General features: G+C 42.7%; 1 protein-coding gene across 4 annotated transcripts in view; it reads right to left on the bottom strand.

Moving 5' to 3' along the window:
- Positions 1 to 4,333: 4,333 nt before the first annotated feature.
- The window catches only part of AKAP12 (A-kinase anchoring protein 12), a 91,973-nt gene continuing 80,475 nt past the window's right edge, over positions 4,334 to 15,831 (bottom strand). For all 4 annotated transcript variants that reach the window (XM_012740931.3, XM_076002863.1, XM_012740933.3 and 1 more), the window contains 2 exons: positions 6,383 to 11,840; positions 4,334 to 5,405 (listed from right to left, as the gene is read on the bottom strand). In XM_012740931.3, the coding sequence (XP_012596385.1) occupies positions 6,391 to 11,840 (5,450 nt within the window). In that variant the 3' untranslated portion in view covers positions 4,334 to 5,405; positions 6,383 to 6,390. The remainder of the gene's footprint in view (positions 5,406 to 6,382; positions 11,841 to 15,831) is intronic.

Below are 15,831 nucleotides of genomic sequence, written 5' to 3' on the forward strand. Positions count from 1 at the left end.
GCCTGTAGTCCTAGCTACTAGGCTGAGGCAAGAGGATCTATCGCTTGAGCCCAGAAGTTCAAGGTTACAGTTAGCTGTGACCACACCACTGCACTCCAGCCTGAGTGCCAGAGTAAGACCTGCTCTCTGAAAAAAATTAAAAATAAGGTAAATAAATAAAAGTGGCTCATTCGTTCAACAGATGTTGCTAAAAACTGGATTTTCTAAAGTGCTATGTAATTTCCTCATAGGAAATACAGCTTTAATGGAAAGAAAGCATTGCCATTAAAAAGTAGCTTTGGATGATGTATGAATGGAGAGGAGTAGACCCCGACCTTCTCTTTGTTATAGGTGATTGCCATTGTCGCCTTTGAAATTTCATCTTGCAAAAGAAGGGAAGAGCTGAGGCATCCAAAACTGGACCCTTCAGTTCAAAATTTCAGGCTTCAGTCACCCATTTCAGATAAAACACTACACTGCTACATTTAGGAAGCGACAGCCACTTCAAGGGATTATTGAAGAGGGTGGTACACATGCAGTACATCCAGCAACTTGGCTGGGGATTATGGTGGGGAAGGGAAAGCCCTCTTCACTGTTCACTAGGAGTGAATTCTATGACAAAAGTATGTGTAGGTGGAGCGTAGTTTATTGTAATGGAATGCAACCAAGTTGACATTTGCATTTTTATGACAATTTGCAGAACTCTCCAAATATCTAAATGGCATTTTGCTTTTAGTCCCCCATTTAGGTCTAGAACAAAGGATTGCTACACATCATTTGCAGGTAAACCAGATTTAGGCTTAGAAATCTCTAAGCAAATAAAAAGTTAATTATCTTAAGATACAAGATCAATTAGCCTGCCTTTCTAGAACTAGCTCCTTCAACACAACTGTAAGAATATCTACTAAACTGTTAGCAGATCTCTAAATAAGATTAAAAAAAAAATTAGATTGTGGCAATTTTTAGTGTGGAAAAATAATGGACCAGGATGAAATGATACTCTTTGGTTTCAGTCTCCTCGGGCAGATCAAAATATTTTTGAACATAAAGAAATGTTATTAAATTCACAAATCATACTTGTGCTATTCTCTGGAAAATGTACAACACCTGTCCTGTTGCAATTCCTGGCTTGGGGGAAAATGGATCCTGGTGAAGAACGTCCTCTCAACTCAAAGGAGGAGTGGGAGTGAAGGCAGATCACGAACTGGGCGTCTGCCTACTGCGTACTTTCAGTAACTACTCCTGACAATCCTGTCGGACATGTCTCCAGTTTTTTTATATGAGAAAACTGAGACCCACAGAGGTTAAGTAACTTTTCTGAGGTGACCCAGCCATTATAAACACAGCCAGGATTCAAACCCCTATGTGGCTCATTCAAAAGCAATGCTTTTTCTATCTACTCCCGATTTTATTAACACCCAACACACAAGGTTTGACTAACATTCGGTAACTGACAAGTCTCATGCAATTGACAAGCCCTTGATTTAGCAAAAAAGCAAGCACAACGGCAAAAAATGTAAGGCATGGCTTTTTTGCTCATCTGGCCTACTCGTTTGTGTTTGGCTTTAGACCTAGGTTTGTCCAAATTACATCACAAAGAAAAAATGATATTTTCCCAAATATGCAAGCATTTCTATGAGAGCAGAAGCAATTGGGGGGGGAAAGGAAGGAAAGGAAAAACTTTTTTTGCTTGTTAACTTATTTATTCTGCTAATAAGCAATTCATTTATGGCTTTTATTTATCTTTATGTATTTATGTATAGATGGGGGTCTCACTTTCTCCCCAAGGCTGGAGGGCAGTGGCCTGGTCATAGCTCACTGGGCTCAAGCCTCAGCCTCCCCCAGAAGCTGGCACTGCAGGTAGGCTGCCACTGCGCCTTGCAAGATGCCTGTTAAGTTTAAATATCAAAAAGGGGGAATAATAGATTTCTAGGCTGTGGCTGCATTTAAAAAAAAACAGTGATTATTTTCACCATCATTCTATCCCCAGGTCCTGGTCACCACCTTAGCCAAAATCTGTGTTAGCACTTAAAAGTCTCAGCTTTCTCATATATAAAAGTAGGGCCCAGATTATTTTCCTAATTCCAAAGATACAGGCTGCAGACAGTAAGGAATTCATTAGTAAGGAGAAACTTCATTTATACGAAAATTGTACCAGGTCTGTTGTGTCCAGCAGATCCATTTCCAAAACCCCGTTAGAATGAAAACTCATGCAGATTTGGACTTATGCAATACTGGTTTTGTGTTCACATTCTGAACTCTATCTGGAATCCGTGTCCATTTCCTTGGAGAAAGAGGTTCTAACTCTGGTTCCGGTTATTGGTTGGCATTTCAGAGGTCTGTGTGACTATCCAAAAACCATACATAAAACTGTGTTTATTTGGGGGAGTTAGAGCCAGCCAGAGGATTAATGAGGTTCTGATTAAAGGGGCGTGAGACCCAAAAAGGTTGAGAATCGTGGATAGAGACTGTTATGCATTCACACCTATCACACACATGCTCATTCCAAACTCTCACCATACTATATGGACTGAGTCACAAAGGACAGCTAAGTAGTTAAAAGTAGAGCTTATCTATATATGTGATAAATATCACAACAGTAAAGGGAAAAGCAATCAAAACGGATCAAGATGAAACTATAGAAAGAAAATCCATGGCACTTAATTACATTGCATTTTATTTAGATAAGTGAAAATTTGCCCCCAAACAGAACTAGCGAATCCAAATATTGTTTTGGATCAGAGGTAAGTGCTAAACTCCAAGCTAAAATTTCCAGCCCTTGACTATCTGCAGTTCCAGACATCGGAGGAAAATACTGGAACAACGAACGTATCTATGTACAGAGACAGGCAACTCATGGGTACCATAAGCAAAATAACCTGAGGGGGAACATTTTATATTCCCCAATTACAAGAAGTGGCACGAGTTTAGAAGTCTTGCATTGCTTTCTATTGTACATGGCTCCACAGTAATGCCAAAAATAGCAAAATTTAGGCACTTGCTCCAACTTTTGCAGTTTACATTTGGTAATTATGTACTTCGTAAGTTAACAGCAGCTTTAGAATTATAAAAACAATTGCATTTCATGCTACTGCCGGTGTTCCTGTTGTTAATAAAACAAGGTTGCTCAGCGAACATAGATACAGAGCTTGCACAGAAGTAATCCCGGCAAATCCAGAGGTTAGTACACCAAGCACCCTCATGAAACAGCTACCACTGGAAACCAACCTCGTGGTGGCCAGAATCACCTGGTCACAGGTGGTTAAGAAAAGACAAACACGCAGAATGAAGTAGCAGGATGGAATTGAAACAACAGCAACAAAAATCCATTTTCTACAAACCACACAAATCTTCAGTCTGTTCAAAACAGCACAAAGTCTCTTCCGACCATAGGAAGTCAGTCAGTATGAACACCTTGCAAATCGCTGTCATCTCAATACCTTTTAGCTGATCTCCAACTTAAATGCAGCATTTGGATTTAAGTTTCAGGTGGCCAAAAGAAAAAAAAAAGATTTACAGTAGAAGTTTGTCAGATTTGGGGGAATTTCCACATTTAATAATAAAGCACAGGTGGCTATTATATATATTTGAAAGTAACCCCTAAAAGGATATTAAATGTTTTCCAACTACAAGCCTATATACACTGTTATCATGAGGTGTCTTACTAACATGGCCAATTATTTATGTAGTGAGGTTTGTTAGCATAAGAGAAACCACTTTAAATTTTTAACAGCAAATTTTCTCTCTGCTAAAAGTAGGCTTTCTAGAATGTTACGCTTTAAAAATCATTTATTGGCAGTTGATATTTAAATTCTCAAATAGGAGTAGTAAGTTTGAATAAAATTTAAGCAGCTACATGCCAGACCAATTCTATATGTGAAAAAATTAGAACTCTACAGTAGACAAGTGACAGAGTGTTCTATGGGTGGCAATTACCTGACAAATTCCTTATGTATTAGGATGACTCACCATTCCAACATTTAAACAATTTTCCAAGGTCACCTTTTATTTTAGGCAAAGACATTTTTACTAGTAAGCTACCTTAAAATTTCTCTCTAGAGACATTTGTCACTGTTTGAAACCAAAAGTACTAACACAGAAAACTGACTTTTTCAGGAATTACCAGATAGTAAAATCGAACCAGTAATGTCAACCTAAAAGCTACTGGTTTATTTCAGCAAAAGCATCTCAGTCTTGACTCCCTCTGCAGGTCCAACTCAAACCAGCATAAAGAGATGTTTCCATGTAGTGACTACATTGGAAGTTCCAGGCTATCAATCATTATCTTATTATTCTAATGCAGTAATTAAACATAGGTATCAGGATTCTTAGTATCTAAGAAAACCAGCAAATCTAAGTGAAGCAAATATTTTATTTAAATCCATCGTCAAATCACACTTTATCCAAATGAACATAATATGCAACACTGTTCTTAGAAGAAAGGGCACAAATATGGCACAGTCACAATCCAGTATCTATCAAAATACCATTTGTTAAGAACCTGACTTATGGCATGCTGCGTGTGAATGTGGTCCAGCATAGAAGAGTAGAAGTAAAAACTTACAACAGTCAATTATTTTCTTTGTAACATAAAAAACATTTCACTACTTTGCCTCAGGATTAAGCACACGCATCTGTCTAAACAACCATCCAACAAGTAGGAGAAAAGACTTAATCTGTCTGCTACTGGAAACAACTTCTTTCCAACCTTCACTGGGCTAGAAAGAAAAATTTCACAGTAACAATGGAACAATTTTGTACGTTCAAAAATGCTTTTTATTGTTAGCACACTGTGCCTAATAGGAAAGGAGACCAATTTCAGAGTGCTTCTAAACACGGACCTAATCATTATTGAGTTTTACAATACGAACTGTACCTTCTGGTCAGGAATGTCATTTCTAGGAAGCTCTGCGCTTCACAGGTTATAACTGAGGCTTTAAAAGCTCCCCAAGGCTTCACCATGGCCGCGTGCCCCGTCATATATTGTGGGATACAAAAGACATATACTATCCTGCACATTTCCTTAAACATTAAGAAAAAAAATATACAATAGATACACAAGGAGGATTACGTAAAACATACATATAAATACATGAAGAATGATACTCCAGTTTCAGAAGCAGAACTAAGTATTGCCGTCTCCAGTTCCAGGTTAGGAATTTAGAACCTTAAATCAGAAACATTATATGGTATTGAGGGAGAATAGAATAGTAGGGTGGTCTTGAAAAGAGGCAATGTTATACGGCGATAGCTCCTGAAGAAGCCTCAGGATTGTCAGGGGCTCTCTAGAAACAAGCTCAGTTCAGGTGCCTGCCCTCCGGTGCTCAAAGTTCTGAAATACTGGTCTTGCGGTCTTAGCAGCAGCATTCGTTTTCTTCCACTACTTGTCTTCACATTCTGGTCTTGCAAACAGACAATGAGTTTAACTGTAGGAAGAGTAAGAATCAGAATAAATAAAATTTCCTTTTCCACCCTCAATTATTAATAACAGAACAGTTGGGAAAATGAACCAAATTTACTGAGAACCCCAATAATACCACAGTTTAACTCGATTAAAAAAAAAACACAACACCAAAATGGCGGGGCACAGTGGCTCACGTCTATAATCCTAGCACTTTCAGAGGCTGAAGCAGGAAGACTGCTTGAGGCTAGAAGTTGGAGACCAGCCTGAGCAAGAGCAAGACCCCATCTCTACAAATAATAGAAAAATTAGCTGGGCACAGTTATGCACACCTGTAGTCCTAGCTACTTGGGAGGCTGAGGCAGGAGGATTGCTTGAGCCCAGGAGTTGGAGGTTGCAGTGAGCTATGATGACACCCTCTGCAGTCTAGCCCTGGGTGACAGAGAGACCCCCCTCTCAAAAAAAAAAAAACGATGGCAAGGGGTCCATATTGAACTATCCTATGCTGCCACTAAACTAGGGCTATGGTTCTCTAACCCAGTCATCATATGCATTGGAAAATTCTAAAAAATGCTTGTTACTACAGCTGGGGGAAAAACTCAATTTTTTCCTAAAAAGCTATAAAGTATATTTTAAGCAGTCTGATATTAAAAAAAAAAAAAAAAAAAAAACCTCAAAAACTAGTGGATACGATGCTGAGTGAGCACAATTTGTCTCTTAGGCATTTGAGCCAAACATACCCACGTGCACACACGCATGCCCCTTTATTTTCTTCTAAAGCAGTCCCATTAGAGGTAAAACGAAGCCATTATTTTTGTAATATCAATAAGATTAAATGGCATTCCAATGCCAAAAAGAAACTGTTCTAGGTCTTTTAGTCTAGTTGATAGTTATTTCCCCAACTGAAGTTTCTGCATAAAATCATAGCTATTTGAACTCGATTCCTTTATAGTAAACTTGCCACCTAATGGCATCAAAGAGGAAAAACAACACGTTACTTACATGATGTTTTAGGATTCCATAAGCTCTGAGTCTGCTGGTTCCCTCTCTTCTTTCCGTATCTCCTCCTGTGTTTGGGTTCTGACCTCTTCATCTGACTCACTGTGCACTTTTCCTTCCTGAACTTCTACTTCCTGGGCACCTTCCTTCTCTTTTCGTTTTGGTCCATTTGTATCTGGGGACTCTTTGGTTAAGTCTCCTGAGGCATGAGTGTCGGCCAGGACCGAGTCCTGGCTCTTAGGGTGATCGACAGCATCACCTTCTTCGTCTTCTTTGGATTCAAACTGTGACTTCTCTATTCTTTCTCCTAAGACAGCATCGCCATCACCTGCTGGCACAGACTGTGTTCCAGTTCCATCTCTCTCTTCCTCAGGTGGGAGAATAAGCTCTTCAAGCTGTTGGTCATTTACATTGGAACTTTCTACCTCAGTGGTCTTTTCTGAAGCATCACTCACATCTTTGGATATATCCAAAGGTACCTGTCCCACGGTGGTTAGCTCTGACTCCTCTTTGGCTGCAACCGTTGGTATTTCATCCTGTTCGGAGACCTGACCTTCACTGTCTTCTATTTCCGTTTCCTGTCCAGCCGCCTGACTGTCAGCTTCCACCACGTGGGCCTGTGACTGTAAATTGGATGTAAACACTTCAGTGGTTGTTTCTTCTGTGCGCACGAACTGGTCAACAGCGGTCTGAATTATGCTCTGGACGAGTTTACTGCTCTCAGTCACAAATTCCAAAATCTCACTGTCGGCCTTTACATCTTCCTCTCTTGCTACACTCACTTTGACTTCCTGATGAACAACATGCTCACTGACTTCATCTGAATTCCATTTCTGCGACGGGGTTTTCTCTCCTTCCAGGGCAGAGCAGAAGCCTTCTTCATGAGTGGCAGATGCTGTTACTGGTGTTGCTTCTGCCTGAGACTCAGGCCCCGTGGGCTCAACCACTTCTCCAGGCTGAGCTGTAACATCTTCATCTTTTTCAGAGGGTTCCTCTTCCAGTACTAAATGTGCACCTGCAGACTCCAAAGTTTCACCTGTCTCTAAAATTTTGACAGCTTCTCCTAAGACCTTCTCCTCCACTATTGCAGCTGTTAGAGCTAATAATGATGCCTCGGAGCTCTGAACTTGAACTTCTGTGCATATTGCCTCCTCCTGACCTGGGCAAGGAGGAGGGCTGCCTTCCAAACTGCTAACTTCCTTCTCCCTGTCTATGACGGTCACGTTAACTGTCTGAACCAGTCGCACGCTGAGCTCATCAGTTACAGTAACTGTTTTTTGCTCAAGTTTCTCTTCACTCACTTGGGCTGGCTCTGCTTTGATTTCTTCCCTTTCTACTGAAACTACCATCTCACTCTCCACTGGGGATGGAGGAGACTTAGTAGGACTCTGGAGTTCAATTGTACCATTCTTTTGACAGTCAGCTTCTGTAGTCACTTCACTTTTAGGGGCAACTTCAGTGATCGTTTCGTAACTGACTGGTGCATCTGTGTCTACAGACACTTCAAGTCCTTCAACAAATGGTATGTCTTTGGTTTCTTCATCGGCACACTGGCCGGCCTCTTCAATCACCTCAGTCTTCAACAGAATGGGTACGGTTTCCACTGAGGCTGCTTTATCTGGATGTTCTAGGACATCTTCCACTTCTGACTGCTCTTTATTTTCTTCCTGGGATTGAAAACTAGAAGGTGCTGGAAGCTTCTCTGGAACTGACTCTGCCTCTGTGACCGGTGACTGGGTACCAGATTCAACCTCACTATCTGCATGGACTTCCAGAATCTTGTCTTGCTGTGCTGTATCTAGAGCTTCAACGTCTGCTACGGGGGTGCTTCCATTGGTCTCACTGTCTGACGGGGTTTCAACTGAGTCAGGGGGGATGGCCTGTTCTACCGTGATCTCCTGTGAAGTTACCCCAGCTAAGGTTTCAGCTTGACAAGTGGTTATAAGCTCACTGGACTCTACACCATCTGCGACTTGAGGAGCTTCTTCAGAGCTTTCCACGGTGGCTCGTACTATTACCTTCTCCTGTGTAAAATGTTCAGTTTCAGTCTGCTGTACATGTACTTGCAACACGACATCCATCTCTTTCCTCGGACCCTCTTCTGCTTCTTCCAGCTTCTCTGGTGGCTCTGCCTCTGCCTCTGCCTCTGTGACCGGTGACTGGGTTCCAGATGTGACCTCATTATCTACATGGACTTCCAGAATCTTATCTTGCTGTGCTGTATCCAGAGCTTCAGCGTCTGCTACGGGGGTGCTTCCATCGGTCTCACTGTCTGACGGGGTTTCAACTGAGTCAGGGGGCACGGCCTGTTCCACCGTGATCTCCTGTGAAGTTACCCCAGCTAAGGTTTCAGCTTGACAAGTGGTTATAAGCTCGCTGGACCCTACACCATCTGCGACTTGAGGAGCTTCTTCAGAGCTTTCCACGGTGGCTTGTACCATTACTTTTCCCTGTGTAAAATGTTCAGTTTCAGTCTGCTGTACATGTACTTGCAACACGACATCCGCCTCTCTCTTCGGACCCTCTTCTGCTTCTTCCAGCTCCTCTGGTGGCTCTGACTCTGCCTTCTGCATGGTCTGAATTGTGTCTTCTGGCCCACTGGTGCCATGAAGCTGGGATTCCTCTTTCACTTTTTCTGCAACCGCCTGCAGGACCTCTTGAGTCCGCCTCTCTTGCTCTTCTACGTCTAGCACGCCACCTTCCACCTCCTGCACCGGCGTCGCTTCCTCTGTGGTGTCTGGGGAGTCAGTTAACTGGGAAACTGCTGACACCATTTCTGTGGTCTCTTCAGCACCAGACGCTTCGGTTGCTTCTTCAGCACAAAATGCCTCTGCCGTTTCTGCAGCTGTCACATCTTCAGCAGTTAACTGCATCTCACTGCCGGTCGTGTCATCACGGGCATCTCTGTCCTCTGGCACGGCTTTGGTGACTGTAGGGGTTTCCTCTGCAATCACTTCTCTCTCAGATACCTCCCTAGCTAATGATGTGGCTTCGTCTTCTTCTGCTTGTTCAAGAGGCTCTGTCACTGAAGCAGATATCCAAGAAGGAGACCTCTCTTCAACACTGGTAACTGCCCTTGTCCCGTCAACCACAGCCACGGCCACTGTGTGGACCAGAGTCTTGCTGAGCTCCTCAGACACACAAACACCTGCCATCTGCTCAGGCTTCTCCGCACTTTTCTGGGCTTGCTGTGCTTCCATTTTCTCCCTTTCTACAGCATCGTACTCAGACAGGGGGACTACGGCTGGGACGTCGGCATCATCTTCGTTGACTTCCGCTTGCCCCGCGTCTTCAATGGCTGCTTGTTCTTGTTTCCCGTCTGGCCTTTTCTTCTTTCGTCCAGGAATGAACTTTTTAATGGAAACCCAAGATTCTTCTTTCCCAGCTTCAGCGTCTGAGGAAGCTGACTGTTCTACACCAGTCCCAATGGCAGAGTCTTCGTTCTTCTCTTCCAGTTTCGACTTTGATTTTTTTCTTGCGGTGACTAATCTTTTGAATGACTCCCAGGTGGAAACGCCCTCCCCTTCGGAAGCGCTGCCGGCTTGCTCAGGGGAGGAACTTCCGCGCCCCGGATCCTGTTCTTGGGAACTAGCAAGCCCAGCGTCTGCTCCTGTTTCATTGTCTTTTCCGGCCTCGTCTGCTTTCTGGCTGTCTCCTCCCACCATCTTTGGTGCTCCTTCCTCGTCAGAAGACGATGCTTTCCTCGCCCTTTTCTTGGATGACCCCACACAAATCAAAGCTTCCCAAGATACTGACGTATCCACCTTGCGCTTTGGTTCTTCTGGCTTTGGCTCTTCCACGCTTCCTTTTACTTCTTCTTGCATTTCAGAGGCTGCACTCTCCGTGGAAGACAAGGTGGCACTCTTCACCTTGTCCAGTTCATCTTCCTTGTCACTTTCAGAAGGCCTTCTGACACGTTTCTTGGGCGTCACCATCTTTTTGAAAGACGCCCAGGGAGTAACACCCTCCCTCTTTTTTTCACCATCAGAAGTGGTTCCTTCTTCGACTTCCCCATCCTGGTGCACTTCAGAGAGCCCTTTCTCCAGGCACGTGATCTCCTCGGGTTCCTCGGGGGAGGAAGCAGAGCTCTCGCCCTTCTGCTCGTCATTGCTATCTGGAGAATCTATTGGAAGTTGACTGTGTTCCCCCGACTCTTCATCTCCTCCTCCTCCTCTTTTCCCCTTCTGTTTCTTTCCAGAAAGCTTTTTTAAGCCAGTGCTGGTAAAAAGTTTCTTCAGCGGACTTCCCTGCACCTTTATTCTCTCCTGGGAGGACAGCATTTCCACCTCACTCACGATGCCTTCAGGGTGTTTGGGCAACGCTTTGTCATCTGGACTTGGTTCAGGTACCTGGGTGTGGTCCTCTCCAGGGGCACAGGCTTCTTTGGTCTTTCCCAGGTCCTCGGCAGGTTCCGCTTCCTGAGGTTCGACATCTGTTTCGACTGATTTCTCAGGCGGCAAAGATTCTACCGTTTCTTCTACCTCAGCTTTCTGCTCCTCTGCTTCCTCCGCAGTGCTGACGTGGACGTCTGCGACAACCTCTTGATGGACTTCTACTTTGTCATCAAAGACTTCTGTCGCCAATGGAGCGAGTTTCTCTTCAGGAGATGCCGGCAGGACTTGGTCTTCCGGGGGCAGCTCTACTTTCTCATACTCGGCCGATAACCTGGCCTCCTGGGCACTCTCCGTGGGCTCCTGTGGCGGCGGCTGGTCACACTCGGTGGGGGTGGGCTTCTCAGAGCTGTCTTCTGCTGTCTTTTCCTTGTCCTCTGTGTCTGCTTTTTCTGGCTCTGGTTCCTTTTTCTTCTCTGGAGCTTCCAACTCCTCCTCCTTTGGCTTCCTGAAACTGGTCTTCTTCCGCCAGCCGGCCCAACCTTGAGTGAAGAATTTCTTGAAGGGCGATGCTGTTTCGCTGGTCACCGGACTGGTCGGGGATTCTGGGGATTTGCTGGGCTCTTTTTCCTGTTTGTCTTCTCCCTCATCTTTGCCCTGCTCTGCTGCCTGAGCAGATTCAGCTTGAAGAGGAGTTTCTGCGTGGCTTTGCTCGTGCTTGAGGGCCTCTTCAGGTTTCTCTTTGGACTGCTGGAGTTCACTTTCTTTGGGGGTGGCCTCCCCTGCCTCCCGGCTGGGCTCTGGGTGGTCGCCTGCCCCTGCCGCTCCCTCACCTTCCTCTTTCTTGACAGTGAGTAGTTTGACAGCGTCGGACTTCTCGCTCTTATCCTTTTTCACAGTGAATTTAAGGCCCACAAACTTAAACACCTTCTTAAATCCAACATCATTAGCCTGGGACTCAGTGGGTTGTGTTAACTCTTCTAAATTGCTTTCTGAAGAAGGAACCTGCTCAATTATTTCAGGCATCTCCTCCTGCTGGTCACTTGTGATGTCAGGAACCACCGCCGAGTTAGCAGCCATCTCTTTACTGGACCCTCTTTCACTCACATCTTCAGTGTCTCTCTGTCCAACTATTAACAAAGGTGGGGGGAGAAGAGGAAAATATGATTACAATTCAAGAAAATTAAATATTTATAAAACATGACCAATTAATACTTTTCTTTAATGTCAGGCCATTCCAAGCTAAGGGTCTTACAGGTATTTGTAAATCTTAATAGATTAGGCAATGTCTACTTCTTTCAAATGACCTTTAAAAATTCAGTGGCAGTGGCTCACGTCTATAACCCCTGCACTTTGGGAGGCCAAGGTGGGAGGGTGCCTGAGGCTAGGTGTTCCGAGACTAGCCTGAGCAACACTGCGAGACCCTGACCTTGACTCTACAAAAAATTTTAAAAATTAGCCCGGCATGGTGGTACATGCCTGTAGTCCCAGCTACTTGGGAGGCTGAGACAGGAGAATCACTTGAGCCCAGGAGTTCAAGGCTGCAGTGAGCTATGATGACACTACTGCACTCCTACCCAGACAACAGAGTGAGACCCTGTCACACACACCCAAATAAATTAATTAAATAAAATAAGTAAAAATTCAGACTCAAAGGTACTACTCTGTTCTTTCTGTTCCATGTTAAAGGGAAAGTTAATAAACTCAACTATCAAAAAATTAGTTACAAAAAAAAAAAAATTACACATAAGTAGTAGCTATAGCATCCTCAAGGGCGGGTCAACCAATGTATCTTGTATTCCGATGTAAAATGCCATCACACATCACACTCATGATTTTAAACTAGAATCAAGTTTTAAACAAACTTCCACTTTATAAAAAATATAGAATTACGAGGATAAGCTAAATAACAACACAAACAAGTATCTACTACACATCTAAAGGAGGGGACATTCTATGTGATAACTAGACTGACCTCAACAGGCCCCCCCAAAGGGACTAGAGCTCCTTGGAGAAATTCTAGGCTGGGTCATATAAAGTACGAGGAACATTTTGTTTTGACAGAAAGGAGGTGCTCAAAGGCCGATAGAGTTATGTCAAAAGGACACAAGAGCCAGCTAGAAGGGCTCCTATTGCCAAAACCTCGAAGCATAAGAAATAATGACACTGATGGTTTACAACACATGGAATAAAAAAAGAATCCATGAGTTGAGAGTGATACTAAAAAACAGGTGATCGAGGAGTACTTCTTTATGAAAAAAATGTCAATAAACATAATTTCCACTTTGATCGTTAAAAAGTCATTCTCTCTAGAATTTTAGATTGAAAAAAATCACAATTTACGAATGAACACCACCACTGTAATAGCTCATTCAGTCAAGGATCACGAACACTAAAACCACTAGATGAACAGTTATCAGGAAACTTTTCGGATTACTTAATTTCCCAAAAAAAGTACCTTGACAATGAAGAAATCTGGCAAGTACTACCTAAGCCAAGTGATCAAAGTTAACATGCTCAGTAATGGGACAAATGTCATCGTGTTTCCTGACATGAGACCCTGAGAAAGACAATACATCATCTAAATACTATTTCTGACAAAAATGTTTAACAGAATTTAATCATGAGGGGAACGATCACACAAATCCACAATGAAGGATGTTCTACAAAACAACTAGCCTGGCCTCAAATGTCAATGTCACGAAGGACAAAAATCAAACAAAACACAAAAGGACTGTCTGCAAGTAACTTTCAAATAGTTCAAAGAGAAGAAGGAGAAGGAGAATGTGGTAAAATATTCATAACTGGTGAATTAGGTCAAGTGTATATATTAGGTGTTCATTATATTTTTCTGTAGGTTTGAAATTTTAAAAATCATTAAGGGTAAAAAGCATTATTTAATAGGGAGAAGGGGAGAGATGCCCAGCATGGTCCTGAATTGGACATTCGTTAAGGCAAATGAGCTAAAGGACATTTCTGGGTCTTCTTGGGGAAATCTGAGTATGGTTTGGAATTAGAGATGAATTTTTACTGAAATAAAAGGATAGATATTTTAACTGAAGAAAGCCGATTGATTACCAGGCCAGGCGCAGTGGCTCACACCTGTAATCCTAGCACTCTGGGAGGCTGAGGCGGGTGGATCCCTCAAGGTCAGGAGTTCAAAACCAGCCTGAGCAAAAGCGAGACCCTGTGTCTACTATAAATAGAAAGAAATTAATTGGCCAACTAATATATATAGAAAAAATTAGCCGGGCATGGTGGCGCATGCCTGTAGTCCCAGTTACTCGGGAGGCTGAGGCAGGAGGATCGCTTGAGCCCAGGAGTTTGAGGTTGCTGTGAGCTAGGCTGATGCCACGGCACTCACTCTAGCCTAGGCAACAAAGCGAGACTCTGTCTCAAAAAAATAAAAATAAATAAATAAAATGGAAGCCCAGAAAGTTAAGTGAAAATATGTCTAAGGTACCACACACCAAAGCAGGACCTGAGCGTGGCATACAAAGTCCTGTGTCAATGTGCCTTGTATTCTGTTATGCTGGGCGTTAACGTGAAGTTCTTTTTCTTTTTTTCCTCTACTTTTTCCTATTCAAATATTACTAGATTTTTGGATATTCACGGATGAAATCTGTACAAGATCCAGGTCTCTCATTCTTCAAAGAGTCAGGAAGGGCCTCTGCTTTGGTGGCAATGTCATAGACTCTGCCTTTTTAACAGCTTTGGTAACGAGTCAATGTTCATTTATTCTGACATCAGCATCTAAGGCAGCATTAAAAACAGAAAACAAAAAGAAACAAAAAACCCTGAGAATTGAGCATTTCAGATAGAGAAGAGGGTTTAAAGAAAAACCAAGAATCTCATTATTTTGATCTAAAACACATTTCTTAAAGGATTTTCTTTTTAAAAAAAAAAAAAAGAAAAATCATAAAATACACATTTGTGACCAATGTTAGACTTTATAAACAATAAAGAAAAATTACTACCCACATTAAATATTGAGGCAAACAGTCAAAGAGAAAAAAATTCCGGCCGGGCGCGGTGGCTCACACCTGTAATCCTAGCTCTCTGGGAGGCCGAGGCGGGCGGATTGCTCAAGGTCAGGAGTTCAAAACCAGCCTGAGCAAGAGCGAGACCCCGTCTCTACTATAAATAGAAAGAAACTAATTGGCCAACTGATATATATATAAAAAATTAGCCGGGCATGGTGGCGCATGCCTGTAGTCCCAGCTACTCGGGAGGCTGAGACAGAAGGATCGCTCGAGCCCAGGAGTTTGAGGTTGCTGTGAGCTAGGCTGACGCCACGGCACTCACTCTAGCCTGGGCAACAAAGCGAGACTCTGTCTCAAAAAAAAAGAAAAAAATTCCGACATCTATGATTAGGCTGCCCAGAGTATCTTTAACGTTTTTTCCACATTTTAGATCTTATGTATACTCATCATTTTTAAAAAGCATGTACAATCTTCTGAAATAAGAAGAAAATGCTTTACGTTTCCACTGGTTCCTATTATAAACCAACACTATGCTAAAGTTGCTTATCAAATGTAAAGATTTCTTTAAATTAAGTGCATTTCCATAAACTATTTCTTAAAATTTTTCCCAATTATAAAAGCACACTGACAAGAGAACTTTCTGCAAACACTTCTAACGCAAAACAAGATGCAACCTTCTTTTTAAAAAAGTTGAACACCACCATTGGAAATATAGTAGAGAAAAAAGTCGAACTCCTGTAACAAACTCTATTCTGGAATGGTTTCACTAGTACTGGATACAAATATAAATGAAATATCCTGCCAGCAAGCATGTGATAAAAACACTCATCAGCCTCTCTGGAATCAGAAAAATGCAGAGACATTTTGCTAACAAAGTGGGAGCCCTCGGGTGTCACACACACCATTTTCCCTCACTGTTTTCCCTCCATGCTCCTAAACCTGTGTTTCAATTTGAAACACTTTTTTCTGTTTAATCCTGGGAGGATTGGAATGTTTACAGTCAAAACTAGGGAGATAAAGATGATGAACAGCTGCCAACAGGCAGAACGACACGGCTGTTGATAGCTTAGTGTAAGCTTAGCAACATCCAGATGTTCTTTCTATATAGAGTAAGTGATACATAAGCTGAACGCATAAA

Source organism: Microcebus murinus, chromosome 5, assembly GCF_040939455.1.
Source record: "Microcebus murinus isolate Inina chromosome 5, M.murinus_Inina_mat1.0, whole genome shotgun sequence".
NCBI lineage: Eukaryota > Metazoa > Chordata > Mammalia > Primates > Cheirogaleidae > Microcebus > Microcebus murinus.